This window comes from Podarcis muralis, chromosome 2, assembly GCF_964188315.1.
Source record: "Podarcis muralis chromosome 2, rPodMur119.hap1.1, whole genome shotgun sequence".
Lineage (NCBI taxonomy): Eukaryota > Metazoa > Chordata > Lepidosauria > Squamata > Lacertidae > Podarcis > Podarcis muralis.
Window position 1 is genome coordinate 23,766,751 of NC_135656.1, and position 19,727 is coordinate 23,786,477.

At 39.8% G+C, this 19,727-nt stretch overlaps 1 protein-coding gene across 4 annotated transcripts in view; it reads left to right on the forward strand.

Moving 5' to 3' along the window:
• The window catches only part of CEP112 (centrosomal protein 112), a 212,625-nt gene that overhangs the window by 44,591 nt on the left and 148,307 nt on the right, over positions 1-19,727 (forward strand). For all 4 annotated transcript variants that reach the window (XM_028713174.2, XM_028713148.2, XM_028713183.2 and 1 more), the window contains 7 exons: positions 1,159-1,258; positions 2,333-2,451; positions 2,622-2,765; positions 13,972-14,126; positions 14,937-15,066; positions 15,556-15,648; positions 16,684-16,743. In XM_028713174.2, the coding sequence (XP_028569007.2) occupies positions 1,159-1,258; positions 2,333-2,451; positions 2,622-2,765; positions 13,972-14,126; positions 14,937-15,066; positions 15,556-15,648; positions 16,684-16,743 (801 nt within the window). The remainder of the gene's footprint in view (positions 1-1,158; positions 1,259-2,332; positions 2,452-2,621; positions 2,766-13,971; positions 14,127-14,936; positions 15,067-15,555; positions 15,649-16,683; positions 16,744-19,727) is intronic.

The following is a 19,727-nucleotide window of genomic DNA, read 5'->3' on the forward strand; positions in this document are numbered from 1 at the left end:
TGCTGAGAGTGAATAGGAAATGTCCGTGTGTCATGAACTGAAAGACAGTGAGGCAGAACATTATTTTATAAATTTGTGGGATATCCTGTGGTATTTCATGACCATATGTGGTACAGTGGAGAGCTGGCAGTTTTGCAAATAACCAAGTTTTATTGTTACAATCAATGGAAGTAGACCATTGTCTAGGCCTGTAGGAGCCATAGTAGTTTGGGTTTGTATATTCAGCCCAGTACGAAAGGCATAGGGCTAGAAAACTTACATTTCTATACTATTCAGAATTGCGAGTACCACTAAATATTGGGTGAGTGTAAAGGGAATAGGATATATTTTTCACAAAGGTGAGATTGTGGCCAGAGAATATGGCGGTGGGAATTATCCCAGGATTTGGGGAATCCACTGAAAAGTTTAAGCTGGTTAATAATCATAAATATGTACAGCCCTGTATTCTGGGGAGGTTTAGAACAAAAATATTGCCCTTGCTTTTCCTTTGAAACTAGTAGTTTTGTTTTGACTGACACAGCAGGGTCTCCAGATGAGATGTCCTATGGTATTCTAAAGTAAAGAATAATCCTTTTATTATTATTTTTTGTTTGCAGACTGAATACCGAGTTCTTTTGTAAAGAAAACATTTCATCTTGAATGTTTTCTTCACTGTGTTCATGAACATTCTTTTCTTTTCTTGCTGGGATCCCAAAGGATTAAACAGAGCATTTAGCAATAATACTTACACTTGCATTTTAGAGTTCTCTTTCAGAACTTGTTAGACTTCAAAATTCTTTATATGATTGCAAAGGGATGTTGATGCCTTGGGGAAAATAAATCTTCTCAAAATCAGTCTTTTGTGTAACGTTTCCCTCTCTTTTCAGTTCCTTTCACAAAGGACATTTACACTAAAACTGTACGAGTCTTTTAAAAAGTTTTGTGCTGTTTTGACCAGCTGAATGCATCCTTTGTTTATGTTACATTTAGTTGCTCTAAATACTTTCTAAATTCATAAATCCTTATTAAATGTGTGAGAAATACACACTTCATGGAGTTTCTTTGAATATACCAAATTTATCTTGGTTCCTGCTGATACTATACTATATTCTGATTGTAGTCTTTCCTGTACATACTTAGCCTCATAGATTTACTAAGCACTGGTGATTTATCCTATAGATTTTGGACAGAAAGAATAATGAAACTGAGGTACTGAAGACCTTGTACAAAACTAAGCAGAGTGAAGCTGAAGAGACCATTCGAAAGCTTGAAAAAAAAGGTGATGAAGCATAAACGAAGTACTCGGGACTCAAAAGTATTAATTTTCACCTTATCTAACTAGAGGCAAATATTCAGGACTTTGTCAGAAATTGGTCCTCAAACTGGCTTTGCCATGGATTGCTACAGAACAAAAAAGAGAGCATCCCTGTTCTCTTTGGTTAGATCTTCTCAGCAGCCTTTGTAAAAGGAAGCAGGATGAGTCTGCTGGCATGCTGGTCAACAGCTACTGCTGGGAGTTACTGTCTCATTTGGAGGGTATACCTTTGAACCTGCATAGAATTAATCTGAATACATTTGAAGAGTCTTAATTGTTTTGCTGTTAGAAGCATTTGAGCACCATGAGCTTTGCTCAAGTGTTTGGTTTGGTTTTCTAAAGTGAAATTATTTGGCTCAGGACTGTTCTGCCGACCCAATGAGTTTAGTGATGGGCACCCCCTCTCCACCACCCCAATACCAGCCCCCCCCCCCGTATCCTATGGCAAACTACTTTTGCAACTTGGGATTAAAAAAACAACAATATGGCAGCGCAGTCCATTAATCAGATGAGAAACAAACAAAATCTTGGTAGACCTATCTACTGAATTCTGTACAATTAGAGTACAGAAGGTGACCATTTTGTGCGGGGGTTTCGTTCCACAGAGCATGCATAAATGCCCCCACCCCATTATGCCCTGCCCCCATTAAGCCCTGCCCTTATCCGGTCCCCATTCTGCCCTCTTCTGGGTCCTAAAGGATCCACATGTCGGCAATCACTCGTCAATTGGACGTGTCTAAAATGGTCACCACCTGTAGTTCTTTGGAACCTGACCACCCTTTGTATTCAAAACATTGATACGTTTTATAATCACACTTATCCAGAAATAAATTGGAAGCAAACTAATTTATCGTTCAAGGTTTTTAAAGAAATGTAATCAAAGGCAGGTTTCACACATTAAAATGAAATGCCGCTTTTAAACAAAGTGAGGTCAGCTGGAACCCTCATCTGATTATATCCGTTGCCAGATGTAATATCAGAAAGGCCCATTTTCTCATGTATTGCATTTTCTTCTTTTATATTTCTCTTTTCTGACAGTTCAGACGCTTGTCCGTGAGTCACAAGTTGTTAGAGAAGCAAAGGAAAAGCAAATTGCAGAACTAAAGAAGTTGTGTGAGCAAAGTACAGATTCCTTGAACAATGAATGGGAGAAAAGGGTAATCTGTATTTTTTTTTTCTGGATTCACTATAAATGTAGGAAGATATTGATATGGCAAAAATATTTCTATTTTAAAAAAATAATACATTGACTTTTTATAATAGCACAGCCATTTTAGGATAGGAGCTGCTGAATGCTATCCTAATTTTTGTGTGTGTTTGTGTATAGCTCCATAATGCTGTGGCTGAAATGGAAAAGGAGAAGTTTGACCTTCAGAAAAAACACACGGAAAACATCCAGGAATTGCTGGAGGATACAAATGCACGACTAAGTAAAATGGAAGCAGAATATTTGGCACAAAACAAATCAACTGTAAGTATTCCAGAATGTGGAAATTTGTATAGTTCAAGTGACATAAACGAGTGTATTGCAGTGCTGATATAAAAATTTAGGTAAAAAAATTATTTGTGTCACAGAAATATGCGAAAATATTGTCAGGCTGAGAATTATTGTAACTCTTGTGCAGTACAAGCCTGTAAACAGTGACATTGCTTTACTAAACGGATAGTTGAAGTGGGAACACTGTGTCTCTTCCTCTCCCCCCATCCTACTTCACACAAAGTTTCACTTCGCCTCCATGTTTGTTTTGAATATAATAGCTGATACATTTTACAGTTTATTGTAAGATTTTTATTATGAAATGGCAGTAGTGATTCAGAGCTCCAGCTAAAGCTTTTCTCCTGCTTTTTAGTTCTATAGAGAATCAAACCTGTAGAGGTGCAAAACCTGCATTGGAGTGTGGGCCTTGCCTTTTATGGTATTATGGCTAATCAACAACTGGTTCCGCTTTAGGTCACATTTTTTTCTGTATCATTGTAATAGTGGGTTTCCTTGAGCTAAAGTGTGGATTACTTTCCTGCAGTGAGGAGTCGTTGTTGTTGCTGTTGTTGTTGTTGCTGCTGCTGCTGCTCTTCTTCTTCTTCTTCTTCTTCTTCTTCTTCTTCTTCTTCTTCTTCTTCCATGCTATACATGCAGGTCTCAGGGTGGTTCACAGAATAAAATTAGAATATGAAACCACAAAGTACATAATAAAATAAAAAAAACAACAACAACCCAATAATCCCTCACCCAACACATTTTCAAAGGGCATAGGATGTCAGTCAAATCCTGATTAAAAGGGAACGTTTTTGCCTGGTGCCTAAAGGTGTATAATGAAGGCGCCAGGCGAACCTCCCCGAGGAGAGCATTCCACAGACGGGGAGCCACTGCAGAGAAGGCCCCTTCTCATGTTGCCACATTCCGAATGTCTCAGAGGGCCTCAGAAGGTGATATCAGGGTCTGGATAGGTTCATAGGGAAAGTGGTGGTCCTTGAGGTATTGCAGTCCTGACGTGTTTAAGGCTCTATAGTTCAAAATCAGCACTTTGAATTGGACCCAGAACTGGTAGCCAGTGTAGTCAGACCAGGATTGGTGTAATGTGCTCAAACTGGCTTGCTCCGGTGAGCAACCTGGCCGCTGAATTCTGCACTACCTTAAGTTCCCAAACTGTCTTCAGAGGCAGCCCTACATATAATGTAGGTCCATGCCTTTTCCTTATGTTTGCACTTTATTTTCCAGTTTTAATGTTCTTAGCATGGGATATTTAAACCTATAAGTTTTATGCTATGATAAATCTGCTCTGCTGGTGTCTCCTGATTGTTCCATTGCCCCATCTTAATGTTTCTTCATGGACATTTGCCACATAGGATGCCAAGAGACCTTATCAAAAGAATTGCTCAGTTAGTTAGAAAATCTCCACTTTTTTATCTCCTTCCCCCTGAAGTGACCTACTTTCAGATCTGCAAGTTCAATCAGTTTAGTGTAGAGTGTGAAGAACACAGAGAATTGGAAGGTAGGGCTGGCCAGATCACTCTGTCTCTGGTTTGTATCTATGTCAAGTGTGTTTATTCAGAAGTCTGTTCCATCCCATTTCTGCAGTTAACTTGCAGGTTTTTTTTTAAAAAGCTAAATCTGTATGAAAATTCATAGATGCTTAAATATGTGGATAATCACGGAATACATCTTCAAATACCTATTTTATCTCAATGTACACATTTCTAAATGTGTCTTTTCATAAAATAAGTACCTTAGAATGCATTTTGGTTCTTTTTTTAAAAGCTAAGAACTGTATCACAAAATTCTGAGTGCCAAATCTGCAGGATATTTATGTTCCGGCCCTTATGGTAGTCCAGGAGGTTCAAATGAGGCCATTTTGCTTAAAAATTTCCTCCCCATCTCTGTTCTGGAAGGCAGAGATGTTGCAGGAAAACTGACACCTTTCTTGGGTACTGGCAAGTCTGGTCATACATCGGGTTTAAGTAGCTTTGGGTTAAGCATTTTTGGGTTGCGCTCTGCAGCGACCCGGAAGTAACGGAGTGTGTTACTTCCGGGTATCGCTGCTCGTACATGCGCAGACGCTCAAAATGATGTCACGCGCATGTGCGGAAGCGGCAAATCGCAACCCACGGATGCAGGTTCCGTTCGCTTCAGGATGTGAACGGGGCTCTGGAACGGATCCCATTCGCATCCAGAGGTACCACTGTAGTCAGTCTTTGATTCTGGAAAATGATTCCTCTTCCGTGTTCTAAAAGGCTGAGCCAAACTAAGTACACGGCCAAGGAGGATGACTCCCAGATTGGTTGTGAGAATCAGGGTGGTCAGTAAGACTTCACAGGGCACCAGATTCTGTTTTAAAATGGTTTTCTTTTTCCTTCTTTCTCTTCCTTCATTATGATTGGACACACTAATCTTTCTCTTACCTCTTTTTGCTCTTTTCCAGTCTTAAGTAGTGGAAGGGCAGAGGGGAGCTGAAGTACAGCAGGAAGAAAGAAGTTGCTAGCGTTGTTTCTTCCCATCTCTCCCTGGCCATTAACTCATTAGGTGGCCTTAGACGAACCATTATCTCTCGGTGATAATTTTGGCCCTTTCTTCCGGGGCAGTTATATCAATGTATACGCAGCACTTGGAAGATTTGAAATGCTCTCTCTGACCATGTTTGCATATTACAGCAAGCCATGAGCTGATGCTCACTGTGAATGAGCAGTGTTCTATTGCAGACTGTCGAATTCCTCCCATTTCACTCTGTCCTTACTCAAGCAAGGGGAAGCAAACCACAAGCTGTGATGTGCAAAGCAGCACTTGTTGTTCCTTTCCCCCTGCCCAAGGAAGGGTGAAATGAATCAGGAACAAGTCAGCAATTCATGCTAAGTCATGGATTGTGGCTTTCCATGACAAGTGAACAGGACCTATAAATGCAAAGTATTTTGATTTATGGAAAGGGAGAACGTTCATCATCTTAAATTCTTTTCAAGTTGTTGTTAGTGCTGGTAGTAGCTTCCATGTGTTGCGACTGAACTCTTTGCACTCTTCATGATATGGCATGGTTGTCTGTCCCCGCTCCCAGCATTGACAAGGCCTGTTGAAAGACAACAAAGACCATGAATGCTTTCTTTGAGTTGTCATAGCATCAGCATAGTTATGGTATCAGAGGTTGTATTGCAACAGTGGGCACAAGTAATGACTTATTCTTATAGATTTGCAGGATGGAATGGTGTCACACTTGAGCAACGTTAGAAGATTTGAAAGTACTTGTTAGCAGATAGGGAACTGGACACAGATTGGGAAGCTGTAACCCCTAGGGGGGAATCTCATTGAAAGGGGTCATCCATCATACCAGATTGGTTCCTCATGTAGATGGGAAGCCACTTTTCATTTCGCAATTCCCGCATGGTCCTTCATCATTTCTTTATTCTAGTTTGACAGTAGAGACAGAATACAAACTCATCGCAAAAGTGTCTCTCTGTTCTATGCTCAGGTGTTGATGTTTCACAAGGTTTTGTGTCTTGGTGTCCTTCCCTTCTGAGTCGCTTGTGAGATGAATTTTGTACTTGGAGTTTGCAAGGCAGGTATTTGTGCCTTAAAACTCAACAAGTCCCTTTTGACATTTTTCATCAGTGTGGCACATTTAAAGTAGTGATCATTTGTTTGATGTTGCCTTTAAAGCTCACTCAAATTTTAGATTCTGTTGTTAATGAAAGTTGAATTGAAAAAAAATTAGCATTCAAACCTTGGCATAGGTAATGATAAATATGGCAAGAAATGGACACAGTCTGTCAGCAGGATTGAATTTTAGAACCATCAAAAGCAGACAGATCTTGCACAGCAGCTCCTGATTTAATAATTAAACATAGTAGGGTTCAAGGTATGGCTTAAGATGAAAGACTAGACTGTCACTGAAAATTAGTTTCTCTTTTCTTATTATTTCAGACTCCCCACCCCCCTTTTTCATAGAGTTTTCTACTGTCAAGAGTGCCATTTGTTGTGCACAAGTGAATTTTGCTGAGTGATGAGACTTGCAAATTATATTCTTGACACATGCATTATTCTATTATACATAGTTCTATTTCTAAGGAGAAATATTGCTATCTTAAACATACAGCAATAGTTATTGTTAGATTTTGGACCAGAAAAATTATTAGAATTTGACAAGTAAGTTGGAACAATGGTTTCACCCAAAAGTCAACATTAGATTTGGCATTTGACTCCTAATCCTTTTTAAGCTTATAATAAACATATAAATGGAATTTTAAAAAATATATTGGAACGAATTTGGGGAGGGGGATACACATGGTGGTGAATGATTCATTTTGGAATATTTGAAAATTGGCAGCCTTTTAAAACAGAAAAGGGATTTAGAGACGGATGGATTTCTGGTCATGTTAGATATTACTCTCTGAACATAGCATTCATTGGAGTGACTCTCTGACTCGCATGATTCCTGTGTTTTGCTTGGCTGCTGTCCCTGAGCTGTAGGTGTAGCATCTTACCCAGCAAATCATCATATTCTCCTGTGAAAGACATCAAATTCAGGGATATCCCAGTAAGAATGAATGAAGTATTTGGCCGGGTTGGATATTGCTTTCTACTGGGCGAGAGTGTGGGCTTTTTATAACTGTAAGTGGGCAAATAAATATATATCTGGAGGTCTTTTAAAAGCCTTCAAACAAGTAGCTTATTAGCATTCTCAAATAGCACGCAATAGTTTTGTATAAGAAGTCTACAGCAATAAGAATTATGTTTTACATACCAGCTTAATTTATCTTCTGCAATTCATCACTTGATAAATAAACATTTATTTTGTTTCTTAAAACCACCAGTTCGTATTTTATCTTCTTGTGCCTTTAGCCAGAGAGAAGGGTTATGTGAACAATGAAGTTTAGTTATCAGCCGGGCTGATAACTTGTTAAAAAAATTTTGTTAAAGAAAATTCTGCTTCAATAGGAGCTTGAATCTGATCTGTATACACTGGTACCTTGGGTTAAATACTTAATTCTTTCTGGAGGTCCGTTCTTAACCTGAAACTGTTCTTAACCTGAAGCACCACTTTAGCTAATGGAGCCTCCTGCTGCTGCCGCGCCGCCGGAGCACGATTTCTGCTCTCATCCTGAAGCAAAGTTCTTAACCTGAGATAATATTTCTGGGTTAATAAGAGTCTGTAACCTGAAGCGTATGTATTCTGAAGCGTCTGTAACCCGAGATACCACTGTACTGGGGTCTCCAAATTATGGCTGGGCTTGGTAGCCAACTTTTAGTTTCTGCTTGCCAGCTATGCAGTCTAATCATAATAATAACGCATAATAATACAACAGTACATCAATTTATCAACACAGCTGTTGCCTATGTTGTCTGTCATGTACCACATGGGGTGTTGTTATTTTTTAATTCACCTGAAATCCACAGTGCTTGTTTTTGACAATGCCTTCCCCCCCTTTCAAAATGTTGAAGACTATCCCTCTGCACCGCACTGCATCCCACCCAAAATATACATATGTTTTATATAAATTCAAATATTAAACATTTACATTGTTGTTTTCAGATACAACCACGACGTGTGGGGAAGGCGTGGTTCAGTATGATGTTTAATTTTCTGGCTGATTAATGAAGGGGAAATAAAGGCTTAGAAGCTACGTAACTAGGCTTCTACTGGTGGGAGCATTCCCAGTTCCACAAACAAGATGGAAGTGGGAAAGTGGGGAGGAAGTGGGGGAGACAACTTTCACTGACTCCTCCTTTCTCCTGCAGCCGTCTTGTATCTCATATATCTTCTCCTGAGCAGTTACCCTGGTAACATTATGAACCACATATTTTCACACATTCAGGCACCCAGACCTTTCAGTAGTCATATGGAGTTTTTATTGATGATTTGCTTTGTGTATATTGCTTTGTACACTAAATTTCATTCTGTTTCAATCATGCTTATGTGTAAAAGTTGAAAGATTTCAGCATTAGCATGTGTCTAAACAACCAGGTTGTTAGGCAATCATCTTTATTTCCTCTCGCATTGTTTTTCTTTGCTTTGAGGCAAGGAGTCTCAAGAAATCTGAAAGTGATTCACTGCCTAATAGCCACATTGTTTTCTCTTCCAATTACATGTGTTTACATTTCATCATAACAGGAATCAAATATCTTCCTATCCCCTGTATACAATAGGAGTTAAATATCTTCTTATTTCCTGTAACTTGCTAGATAGCAGATAAGATCTAAAACACTTGATACGATTCTGCTTGATCAGATTCAGCTTTAAATAAGTATTAGATATTTCGTTCAATCGCAAATTCCTCTTGTGTAACCTGGTATATTATGGAATTATGAACTTTCTTTTTTATGGTTTATGATTTTATTCACCCATCACCACTGAATACCTCTTCACTTTTTTGTACAGTATTTTAAAAATGCTTAATTCTAATGTTGCTTCCACATAATCTCTACTGCTTTGTCTAGTTTTTATTTTGTATTGCCCCTTGCTGTCTCTTACTTCCCCTTATTTCAGGTAACAGTCTGCCTGTATGCATAAACATCAGTAAAGAATTACTAGGAATTATAGCAGCGTACATTTGGATGGCTGGTTCTTCATTGCGAGGAGGCTTTCCAGTCTATTATCTTAGATGTCAAATTTACAGGGACAATATTTTCTCCTGGATTGGACACCTAGCATAGGGAAATTGTGTTTTTTGGGGGGCAGGAAGGGCCATCTCCTAAACTTACTTTTGGAAGAGGATCATGCTCTTCCCACCTTTGTCATGGGCAGATAGACTCTGGCATTGTTCCTTACTTGTGGCAGTTTAGTATTTTGAAAGAAGGAGCTAAGTTAAGAACTCCAGCCTAAAGAACAGAGTAGAGAGACTCCCCCTTTGGTCACACTACCCTGGCATACACTTCACTTGGAGATGGGAAAGAGAGAGAGAGACTTTCCCTTAGGTCTGTTTTTCCGCGTATAGTCATGTTCTGGCAGTCATTCTTCATGGCATAGGCTTCCACTTCACAAGCACTGGTAGACACATGAACTTGTGGAGTGACAAGTCTTGCATGTCCAACCTGGTGCTCTCCAGATGTTTTCAACTACAACACCCATGAGCCCCAGGCTGCATAAATTGGTCATGCTAGCTGGAACTGATGGGAGAGGATCTAGGGAGCACCAGTAGGGAGAAAAGTGGAATACAGACTTCTTCAATAGACTTTCCAAGTGGCAGATTCCACAGATTTTGTCATTAGAATCATGGTTGCCTAAACAACCATGTGGTTCTGTTCACCACAGAGGACACAGCCAGTACCAAATGTATGACACAGGAAGGTAGGGCACACAGTCATTTTCTCTCTGGGGATTATCAGTGTACATGGAGAGTTTCAGTGCTCCTCAGTGTCCCACTCCCATAATGGTCAGAAGAGTCTTCACAACCTTTTCTCTTCCATGGTTGGTGTATTGCTCTACACAGTTGCATTAACTTTCAAGTCCCTGAGGGTTTTGTGGCATGCTTGGTTGGGGAGCTGCCACCTCAGCAGCTTTGTGAGAAAGGACTTATTTATGTGAGATGTTCAGGCAGCCACGGTGTTCAGGACATACCTTTACCAAAACACTATAAGATGAACATTTTAACCTCTTCTGAGAGTGTCTTCAGGGTAGATCTGATGTGGACACTTAAATTAAGTTGGCCACACCATTGCTAATGACCTATATGCAGAGATTATGTAATGAAGTTTCATCTTTTCCCATTAAGATTACAATTCATTTTATCTCTGTCATCTAGGTTAAAATATATTTCCATTTGAATTTCTAACAGGCACATATTTCCTTCCATATGAACGTCTCCATTCTTTGTGATTGGTTGTAGAGCTCTTAGTCCAGGTTTTCCCTCTACGTCTTTGTGAAATTTTTGTGGAGCCTGGGGCAGGGTGTTCTCTGTAGTAGCACCAGAACTTTGGAATCTGCTTTCTTGGAAAGCATCCCACCCTGCCTCAGTATCAGAGTTCAGACAGGGAGTAAATATTTTAATTTTCTTGTCCTATTAAAATAGCTTACACTCTGTTGCCTTTGGTTTTTATTGTTTTTATATATGAGCTATTTTTTCATTTACAGTACATTGCCTTGAGTCCTTTTCTGGTAGAACATTTTTTAAAAAAGTAATTTTACTTGAAATCAGCTAGGAGATGTGTTTTAATTTCTAGCCAGTGGGTTTATTGTTTTCATTATCAATGCTTTTAAAATGATTATTTGGGTCCCTTCAGTTTTCTCTCGTGTGCCATTATGAACTGCTAACGGTTTCTTAAACAAGAAAAGTTTATTCTCTTTAGAGTGTTTCAAGTTATTTTCCCCCCTTGCCAAATACTGTCCAATTGGCAAAGTGGGATATCCTCTTGATCTTATCATATGGCCAAATCGACTGCATACAGGATGTCTGAAAGCTGCTGTTTATCAAAAGCAGGATAGTAATCTCCACTGGCTACACAGCAAATCCTATAATTGAAAAGAAAAATGTGCTTGACTTTTTGTCCAAACAAATACAGTCCTTAAAGATGTGTTAAGAACAATTTGAAAGAATATATTTTAAGAATGCACTGCGTATGTGATGTTCGTGTTTCAGAAGATATAATGCAAGTGCTTTACCCAAGTATGAGCCATAAAAATCTCCAGTTTACATAATTGTGTCAACAATAATTTCAGCTACATACTATAAAAAAGCACTGAGTTGATGGATGCTAAGTTTCACTTTAACAGTGGCTGGAAATATTCATTCTTTCCACGTTCTTCTGCCGCACAAGCCTTTGTTAACATAATGTGATTTGTGTGTCCTGTTTAAATTCCTGAATCCTGACCCAGCTTTGATTTTAACCACTTGCCTGGTTGTCATGGGAAGCATCTGACCTTTACCAGTTGAGACTGGTATGCCAGTTACAAATTTATCTAGAGAGATCAAACCCTGCCCCAGCAATCCATTGGCTGGTCGCATTCAGGAAAGACTACTGTAATGTACTCTACATTGGGCTGCCTTTGAGGACTGTCCAGAAACTTTCAGCTGGTGCAGAATGCTAGTTGATAGTGAGTGTGTGGTGCATAGGACACCAAATCTATACCAGTGGCATTGGTTGCCTGTACATTTCTGAGCAAGCTCAGAGGTTTTGCTTGTATATCTGCCTATCAGGTCAGTTCGGCTGCTGGGCATGAGAGATGGGACCTTCTCTGTGGTACCCTCCAGATTGGGGAACTCCACAAGGGTGTGTATGGCCTCTCCACTGCCGGTGTTTATGTGTGTCTTAAAAACCTACCTCTATCAAACCTCTTAAAGGCTATACTCTTAGAACTGGTTATTTTACTACAGATGGTTCTGCTTCTTAGGTGCTAATTTGTACTGATGCTTGTAAACTGCCCAGACCTTTAAAGGATTGCGAACACCAGTGCTGTCGTTACGTTCTATTTTATTTATGTATTGTTTTATGATGTTGTGAATAGTTCTGGGTGCGCATTGCCCCGAAGAGCAACATCCAGATGATTAATAAATAAATAAATTGCAGTGGGATGGCAGCAGTGCATCTTTTGGTCAGGAGGCAAGTTCAGCTCATTTTGCAATGGCCACTTGCTGTTCTAAGTTGCTCAAATTGTAATGCCTGGGCCCATAGATCTATGAAACAGATGGCGTAGAGATTGCTTTTGGAATAAGAAGTGGTAGAAATGAGAAGAGAGCCTGTGTCATGTAGTAGTTCAAGCGTCAGAGTAGGACCGGGGCGGGGGGCGGGGCGGGGGGACGACCAGGTTTCAAATCCCCACTCGGCCGTGAAGCTCACTGGATGACCCTGGGCCAGTCACTGCCTCTCAGCCTAACCTACCGTTAATTAATTAATGGCTTGTGTACATTCACTATGTAAATGAATCATGTGTATTTGCATTTTGGATAAATTCAGATAGCGAACAGCCTTTTCACCTAGGGGGCCAAGATTAAAAAATGGTACGACCATACACCTGCTGCTAAAATGCTGCCCAGAGGTCCAGGAGGGAGGACCATGAGTGATGTTGCTGCCAGAAGTTTTTTTAAAAATAATAATAATGCAACAGCAGGTTGTCTGTGTTGGGGACCCATCAGCAGCACTATGCAAAAGGCCCCCTGACATCTAGTCCCCGTACAGTAGTGCTATCTAAAAAGAAGAAATAGCATGTATTTGCCTCATGGCACGATATATAGAATACTGCAGTGGCAAAACAAAAGTGCAGGGGCATAACAAACCTACTTTCAGATAAGGGACAAAGGAAAACTCTGATCTGAAACTTCTGCTGCCTTGTGGGATATCCTCAGGAGAAAAAAAGGTTAAGGAATAAATCCTGCACAAATCTGGAGTGGAGTTCCTTGGATGGTGCTTTGTATGCCTCCTTCCAGCAGCTACTGCAGCCAAGCTAGTGCCAAACGTACTGCTCTGCTTTCCTTTGGAGCACATCAGTGAAGCCGAGAGTGGGGTCTTGTCATCTGTCCACACTGTCCAGGCTTGTGCTCCAGGGAGGTCACTTCAGTGTTGCTAATGCAGCGGTTTGACTTCACCTCCAGAGGTGCACTCAATTGTCTCTCGAGAGAAACAAATGCCAACCATATGATGCCAGTATTATTCAGTTCTCTGTACAGTGGTACCTCGGGTTAAGTACTTAATTCATACCGGAGGTCCGTTCTTAACCTGAAACTGTTCTTAACCTGAAGCACCACTTTAGCTAATGGGGCCTCCTGTTGCTGCCGCGCTGCCGGAGCACGATTTCTATTCTTATCCTGAAGCAAAGTTCTTAACCCGAGGTAATATTTCTGGGTTAGCGGAGTCTGTAACCTGAAGTGTATGTAACCCGAGGTACCACTGCATTAGTAAATCTACCAATTCTTTACAGTCTCAATTTTTATAGCTTTATGATAAGATTAGGTATAAAGGTAAAGGAAATGGAACCTTGGACGGTTAAGTCCAGTCCAAGATTAAGTATAGAGTGGTATATTATTCTGGAGCAACTCTCTATAATGACTCTCCCATCTGGAAATGAAAATTTGAAATTGTTTTTGAAATTTGAAATTTTGAATGAAAGGCTGTTCATTCTGTTTGTAATTGTTTGAAATTGATACACATTTAATTTGTTTTGTTGTATGTGATTTGATGGGCTTGCTTTTCCAACCTTTGTATTTTCCATAGAGAATCTGCACATCAACTCAATTCCTAACAGAGTTTTAACCACTTTATTTAGAACCAGATGGTCAAAGAGCTGGAGGCCCGTGTCCACCAGTTGACAGTGGAAGCAGAATCCAGTAATTTGCAGCATCAGAAGTTATCTCAAGAAAAGACCAGTCTTGAGCAAGCCTACCAGGCTGTGTGCACAGAACTGGAAGAAGTCAAGGCAAGGTACTTAATGAACATTTCCACTTTGGATAATAGGTGTTACAAGTGCCACCTGTAATAAAACATTACTATTTAGTAATAACTGACTGGTAAATGAAAACGAAAAGTTGCATTTTGAGTTTCTTAAATATCTGGGTATGTTTTACTTGCCTATTTACTTGGATCACATACTGTGGAATAATTTCCTCACCTTCTGATGTGTTTCCACGGCAGTTAATGGGATAAATCAACGGTGATACTAATCAATAGCAGAGGTACAACTTCTAAGGGGGTAGTGATGTTGATATGTTGTAGCAAAGACAACAAGCAATCTTGTGGCACCAAGGCACATCAGTGGTTGAGGAATTCACAGTTCTATGGAGAAATACAATGAACCTATAAAGAACCCAGGAAAGTCAGCAAAATAGTGTAGCGTAAGCATTCTTGAACTTCTTGTTCTCCTTGATCCGGATAGTAACTTTATGAGAAAAGTGAATGTATAAGCAAACCTTCATCTGCCATTACCTCAGATAATGTACTTGATCTTTATCTGTTATTGGTTGCTTCTCACAGGATTTCCCAATGGTGGGTGTGGAGTCCCTGGTTGAAAATGGAGCTCTATATAAAGCTATAGGGACTGGTATATGAAACCGCTTGTTTTCTCGTTGGTTGTATTTTTGTAAAAGCAGTTCATTGTTTGAAGTGATTGCATTTTCATGCTTCATAAGAAAATGAAGATTAATATTGTTCTGTTCATGCTTTAAGATGTGTAAGAGAAGAGAATGTTGCGTTATTTCAGATACCTCTGCTTAGATTTCCTTGCAATATTTCTAGATGCAACTCACTTCAGAAAGAAAAGGGGCGTATTGTACAAGACTTTGAGCAGAACATTCAGACTCTACAAAGCAAATATGATGATGACATAGATTTGTTGAAACAGGAACATGCTCTTTCTGCAGTGAAAGTAAGTTCACACTCAAGAATAGGATAGGCTTATATACAGATAGGCTTATATATAAACAATATATTAAAGCAAGTTTTCAGTGTTAATTTTTGAGGTTTTATGCTTGCATACACATGTATAGGTATGAATGGGTTTAATTTAATCAACCGATTCTTCTCAGCTCCCTTAATATACTTATATGCATGTATGTTGACAGGGTTGAAATCTAATGTTTCAACGTTAGTTTGTTTCTCTGAAGTGTGTGCACAATTTTTAATCAGGTGCCAATGACTATTCTAACAACACTGTTTAATCTATCAGTAACTATAGTAGTATTTGCATTTTAAGGACAAATGAAATATGGAGAGACTGAGTTTAAAAGTTTTCTGTATCTTTTCCAAGTAGATCATCTTCTCCTCCCCCTGTCTTTTAAGTTGAACTTTGAAAAAAGTTTACTTCTGCCGGAGCTAATACAAGACCAACATTCCCTTGTCTATTAAATCCCTACAGGCATCTGATGTGATTGAAGAATTAGAACAGTGTGTGTCGCAATTAAAACAACAGTTACTGGAATCAGAACATCAAAGGCAGCAACAGCTGAGGGTGAGCCCTGCATTTTTCACTCAGGAAAAATGATGAGCCTTTTTTTTCTTTTTTCTACTTTCTGTGATTTGTATGAATTGAATGCTCAAGTGAGAGAGTTTCTGGAGTTCTTGGAAATGTGAGCCAATCACTCAACATCCGTAATAATGGAATATGTTCTTATTTCTGGCTAAACCCTTTAAAGAAACTTGGGGGCTATTTGTCTTATTTCCTTGCTTATTGAACTGATATGAAAAGCGTATATATCAGTGGATTAAAGAAATGCATACAGTGAAGTTGAAAGTAATCCCTGTGTCTGTCTTACATAGTGATAGCTACATTTGTATAAATTAGTACATTAGCATAAACATGTCGCATGGCTCCTACATTTCAAATATTTGCTGCCTTTTCCTTGCTGTCCAAATTATGCCTGGCTCTTATTCTTTCTCATTCCTAACCAGTAAATTCACTGCATCTCCCTTTCAGCTTTCCACTGCCCAACATCCTTTCCTTCTTTATCCATTAGCTGCCTTTACTACGGGTTGTGTAACCCTTTAGGGAGAGGAGGCCACATTATGCAGCTGACTGTTTGTGGTATTTTGCTCATGTATTCAAACCTCTCTCCCCACTTTAGGGTGGTTGGCATATGGAAACTGGTTCTGCATGTTTGCACACCTCTAATGGGACGCGGGTGGCACTGTGGGTTAAACCACAGAGCCTAGGACTCGCCGATCAGAAGGTCGGCGGTTCGAATCCCCGCGACGGGGTGAGCTCCTGTTGCTCGGTTGCCAACCTAGCAGTTCGAAAACACGTCCAAAAGTGCAAGTAGATAAATAGGTATCGCTCTGTCGGGAAGTTAAACGGCGTTTCCGTGTGCTGCTCTGGTTCTGGTTTTCTATAGACCAGTTTTTCACCTGTTTTAAAATTGATTAGCTAAGTCAACTCCCCGCCGTCTGATCAAACTTGCTGTTACATGTGCATTGAATATGGTTATCAGATAGTTCCAAAAGTTTTATTTATCATGTAATCATCAGTTCCTTGACCTCTATTTTTCAGGATCAGGAACAGACATATATGCAGGAGAAACTTCATTTAGAGAGAGATCTTGAAAAGAAGGTAATGAATTGAAGTATCAGTTTTATTGTATGGAATATCCGCTGTAGCCATTAAAAGATTTATTTATAAACCATAAAATGCAAATGTTGGCCAGAAAAGGAGCACAGAACTGGTGAAATGTAAAAGCTTATCTGCGAAGGAGCTTTTTTCAACGATAAACCTGTTGATGTTTGTCAGAGAGCTATACTGTCTTGGCTAAGTTATATTCACTAGCATATTTTAGTCCATAAAGTGGGGGGAACCCTCTTAGGTTAAAGATTTGAATAGTGCCCTGTCTGAAAATGCTTAAGATCTTTCAGTAATTATTTTTAGTTATAATGACATCCAGATTTAAAAGGTTGAATTGGAAGATCTACTAACTAAAAAACAAATCACAGATTATATTTGCCTGTTCTCCAGATTAATCAGTGAGGCAGAGACTGGAGGACGCAGGCTCATTCCACCCCAATACAGCAGCTCCTTGTGCCAGATTGAGAAAAGTAATATTAAACTGTTTTCTTCCACTTTCAATCTCCACAACCCCCTATTTGCTGACAAGCCTGTCCTTGAAATTTTCATGGCAGTCCATCAACCCCAATCACCCAGAATTCTTAGTGAAATACAGAAATATTTCACTTGAGCTCTATTTTTTTTCTATCGGAGTCTGCACTTTTGTAGGGAACAATGGAGAACACAATCATGTATAAAGAATCCTGCAAACATCTCTCTTGATTGTAATACACTTGTTGGAACTCTTAACAGGTTCCTGAGAGTACAAAAGAGTTATGTTTGATCTTTGCCGTGTGTACTTTCCCTTGCAGCGGTGTAGGAAAACGTAAATCAAGGCTGGCCAACTTTGCTTTTCCGGAATGCGCATGATAGTGTGATTGTTTTGGATATATGTTGTTGGGTGCCTGTTGGCCATCACTCAGTTGATGTCTTGATTTAGAAGAGATGCCCATTAATGCAGCTGCCCACTGCATATACTATAGTGTAGAGACCTGGTGTTTGAGCTGTGGATAGTTCTACATGGTTTGTCTGTGCTAGGCTAAAAGCATATGTGTGTCAGTAGCCCACATACCACCTCTTACCACATACCACATATATTATTGAAGCCAGGGCAAGGAGCAGCTACCATAGAACCGATGATCATCAGATCTGGCAGTTAATAATGTATTGGAAAAGGGAAAATGTGGTTGCATTGATATATACAACAACAACAACAACAACAACAACAACAACAACAACAACAACAACAACAACAATGTCTATCCCGCCCATCAGGCTGGGTTTTCCCAGCTACCCTGGGTGGCTTACAACATATATAAAAACATAACAAAACATCAAACATTAAAAAACAAAATATCCTATTCAAGCAACAAGCAAACCAATAAAGCAATAGAAATCAATAATAACAGCAGCAACAATAACAATAATAACGGTTTACAGTTATACCCAGGTTAAAATAACCGCCAACCCCAGCTAAACATTTAACCAACACCCGCCCGACAAAAACAAAACAGAGGAACCAAAATTAGAACCATTTAAAACATTTTACGCGGGTGGCTAAACCACAGAGCCTAGGACTTAATGATCAGAAGGTCAGCGGTTTGAATCCCCGCAATGGGGTGAGCTCCCGTTGCTCGGTCCCTGCTCCTGCCAACCTAGCAGTTTGAAAGCACATAAACAGCGTTTCCATGCGCTGCTCTGGTTCGCCAGAAGCGGCTTAGTCATGCTGGCCACATGACCTGGAATCTGTATGCCAGCTCCCTAGGCCAATAAAGCGAGATGAGCGCCGCAACCCCAGAGTCAGCCACAACTGGACCTAATGGTCAGGCGTCCCTTTACCTTTACTTAAAACATTTTAAAATGTTTTAGCCAGTTGCCCCAAACTAAGAGATTACTTGCTTTACATCAGGGGTAGCTATCTCATGGCCCCATGTGGCATCCTCAAGTGATTTTGTGGCCCCTGAAAACCCCTGAGAATCCAATCACATTGAGGCTGTGTTGTCACATGGTAGAGCATAGGTGTCTGCTCCGGGGGGGGGGGGGGAGAGTTGTGTTCAGTGATTAAAAAATTGCACTGAGATTGCTTTCTGAGCCCATAGCTTTGACACCACCATCTTCAGCATTTTGTGTGCATTTTCTGGTGTATGTATACATGTATGAGAGTGTTGGGTGGCTTTTGTTTTTGCCACGTGCACTTTTTTTGTCCACTGGGTTCTTCGGAGGATAATATATGACCCCAGGGCTGAAATTATTAGCCATTTGTGGTTTACCTACAAGGCATAAAAACAGCCATTAAATGCAACTACATTAGTAGGGGCTAATTCAACAGACGTATTCTAGTGTTATTATTTTATTTATCGCAGCATATTAAGCTTGAAAACTCCACTAGACAAATGAGGAGAACTATCTCTGCAACAGACATGAGGTTGACAGTTCCACATAGGTATCAGAACCATATCAAAGGAAGAAACAACCTTAACACCTATTCTGCCTTGGGCAAAAGCACTGGGAACATATGTCTAGCAAGTTTAAAGTTTTGACTCTGTTGGACCGATAAAGAAAAGCAGACCTCAAAGTAAAAGACCCACTACAGAGCAGAATTGCTAGCAACCAGACATTACAGTCATAGGTATATTAGCTGATCTTCATGGCTTTCCATAACTTTTGACTTATTTAATTGAGGACGACGTAGTGAGAAATATCTAGAGTATGTAAAATCTGTGATCACATTGGTCAAGAATGGCGAGATGGCAGCGTTCAATCTTCTTTGCAGTACAAGGTGGCAAAAGGGACAAAGCTCTCCCTGGCAAGTTCCACTAACAAGAAGTAAATTTTTAAAGAAACATTTAAAACTCTCAGTTATGCTGTTTTATTTCTTAACACTACTGTATTTTACCTGACTATCTGGCTTATGCTCACTTAGCTTTGTCCCAAGTTCACTTGCATCACTGGTTGGGCTTACTTGCAACTCTAGTAGACAAAGGCAGGAGTAGGCT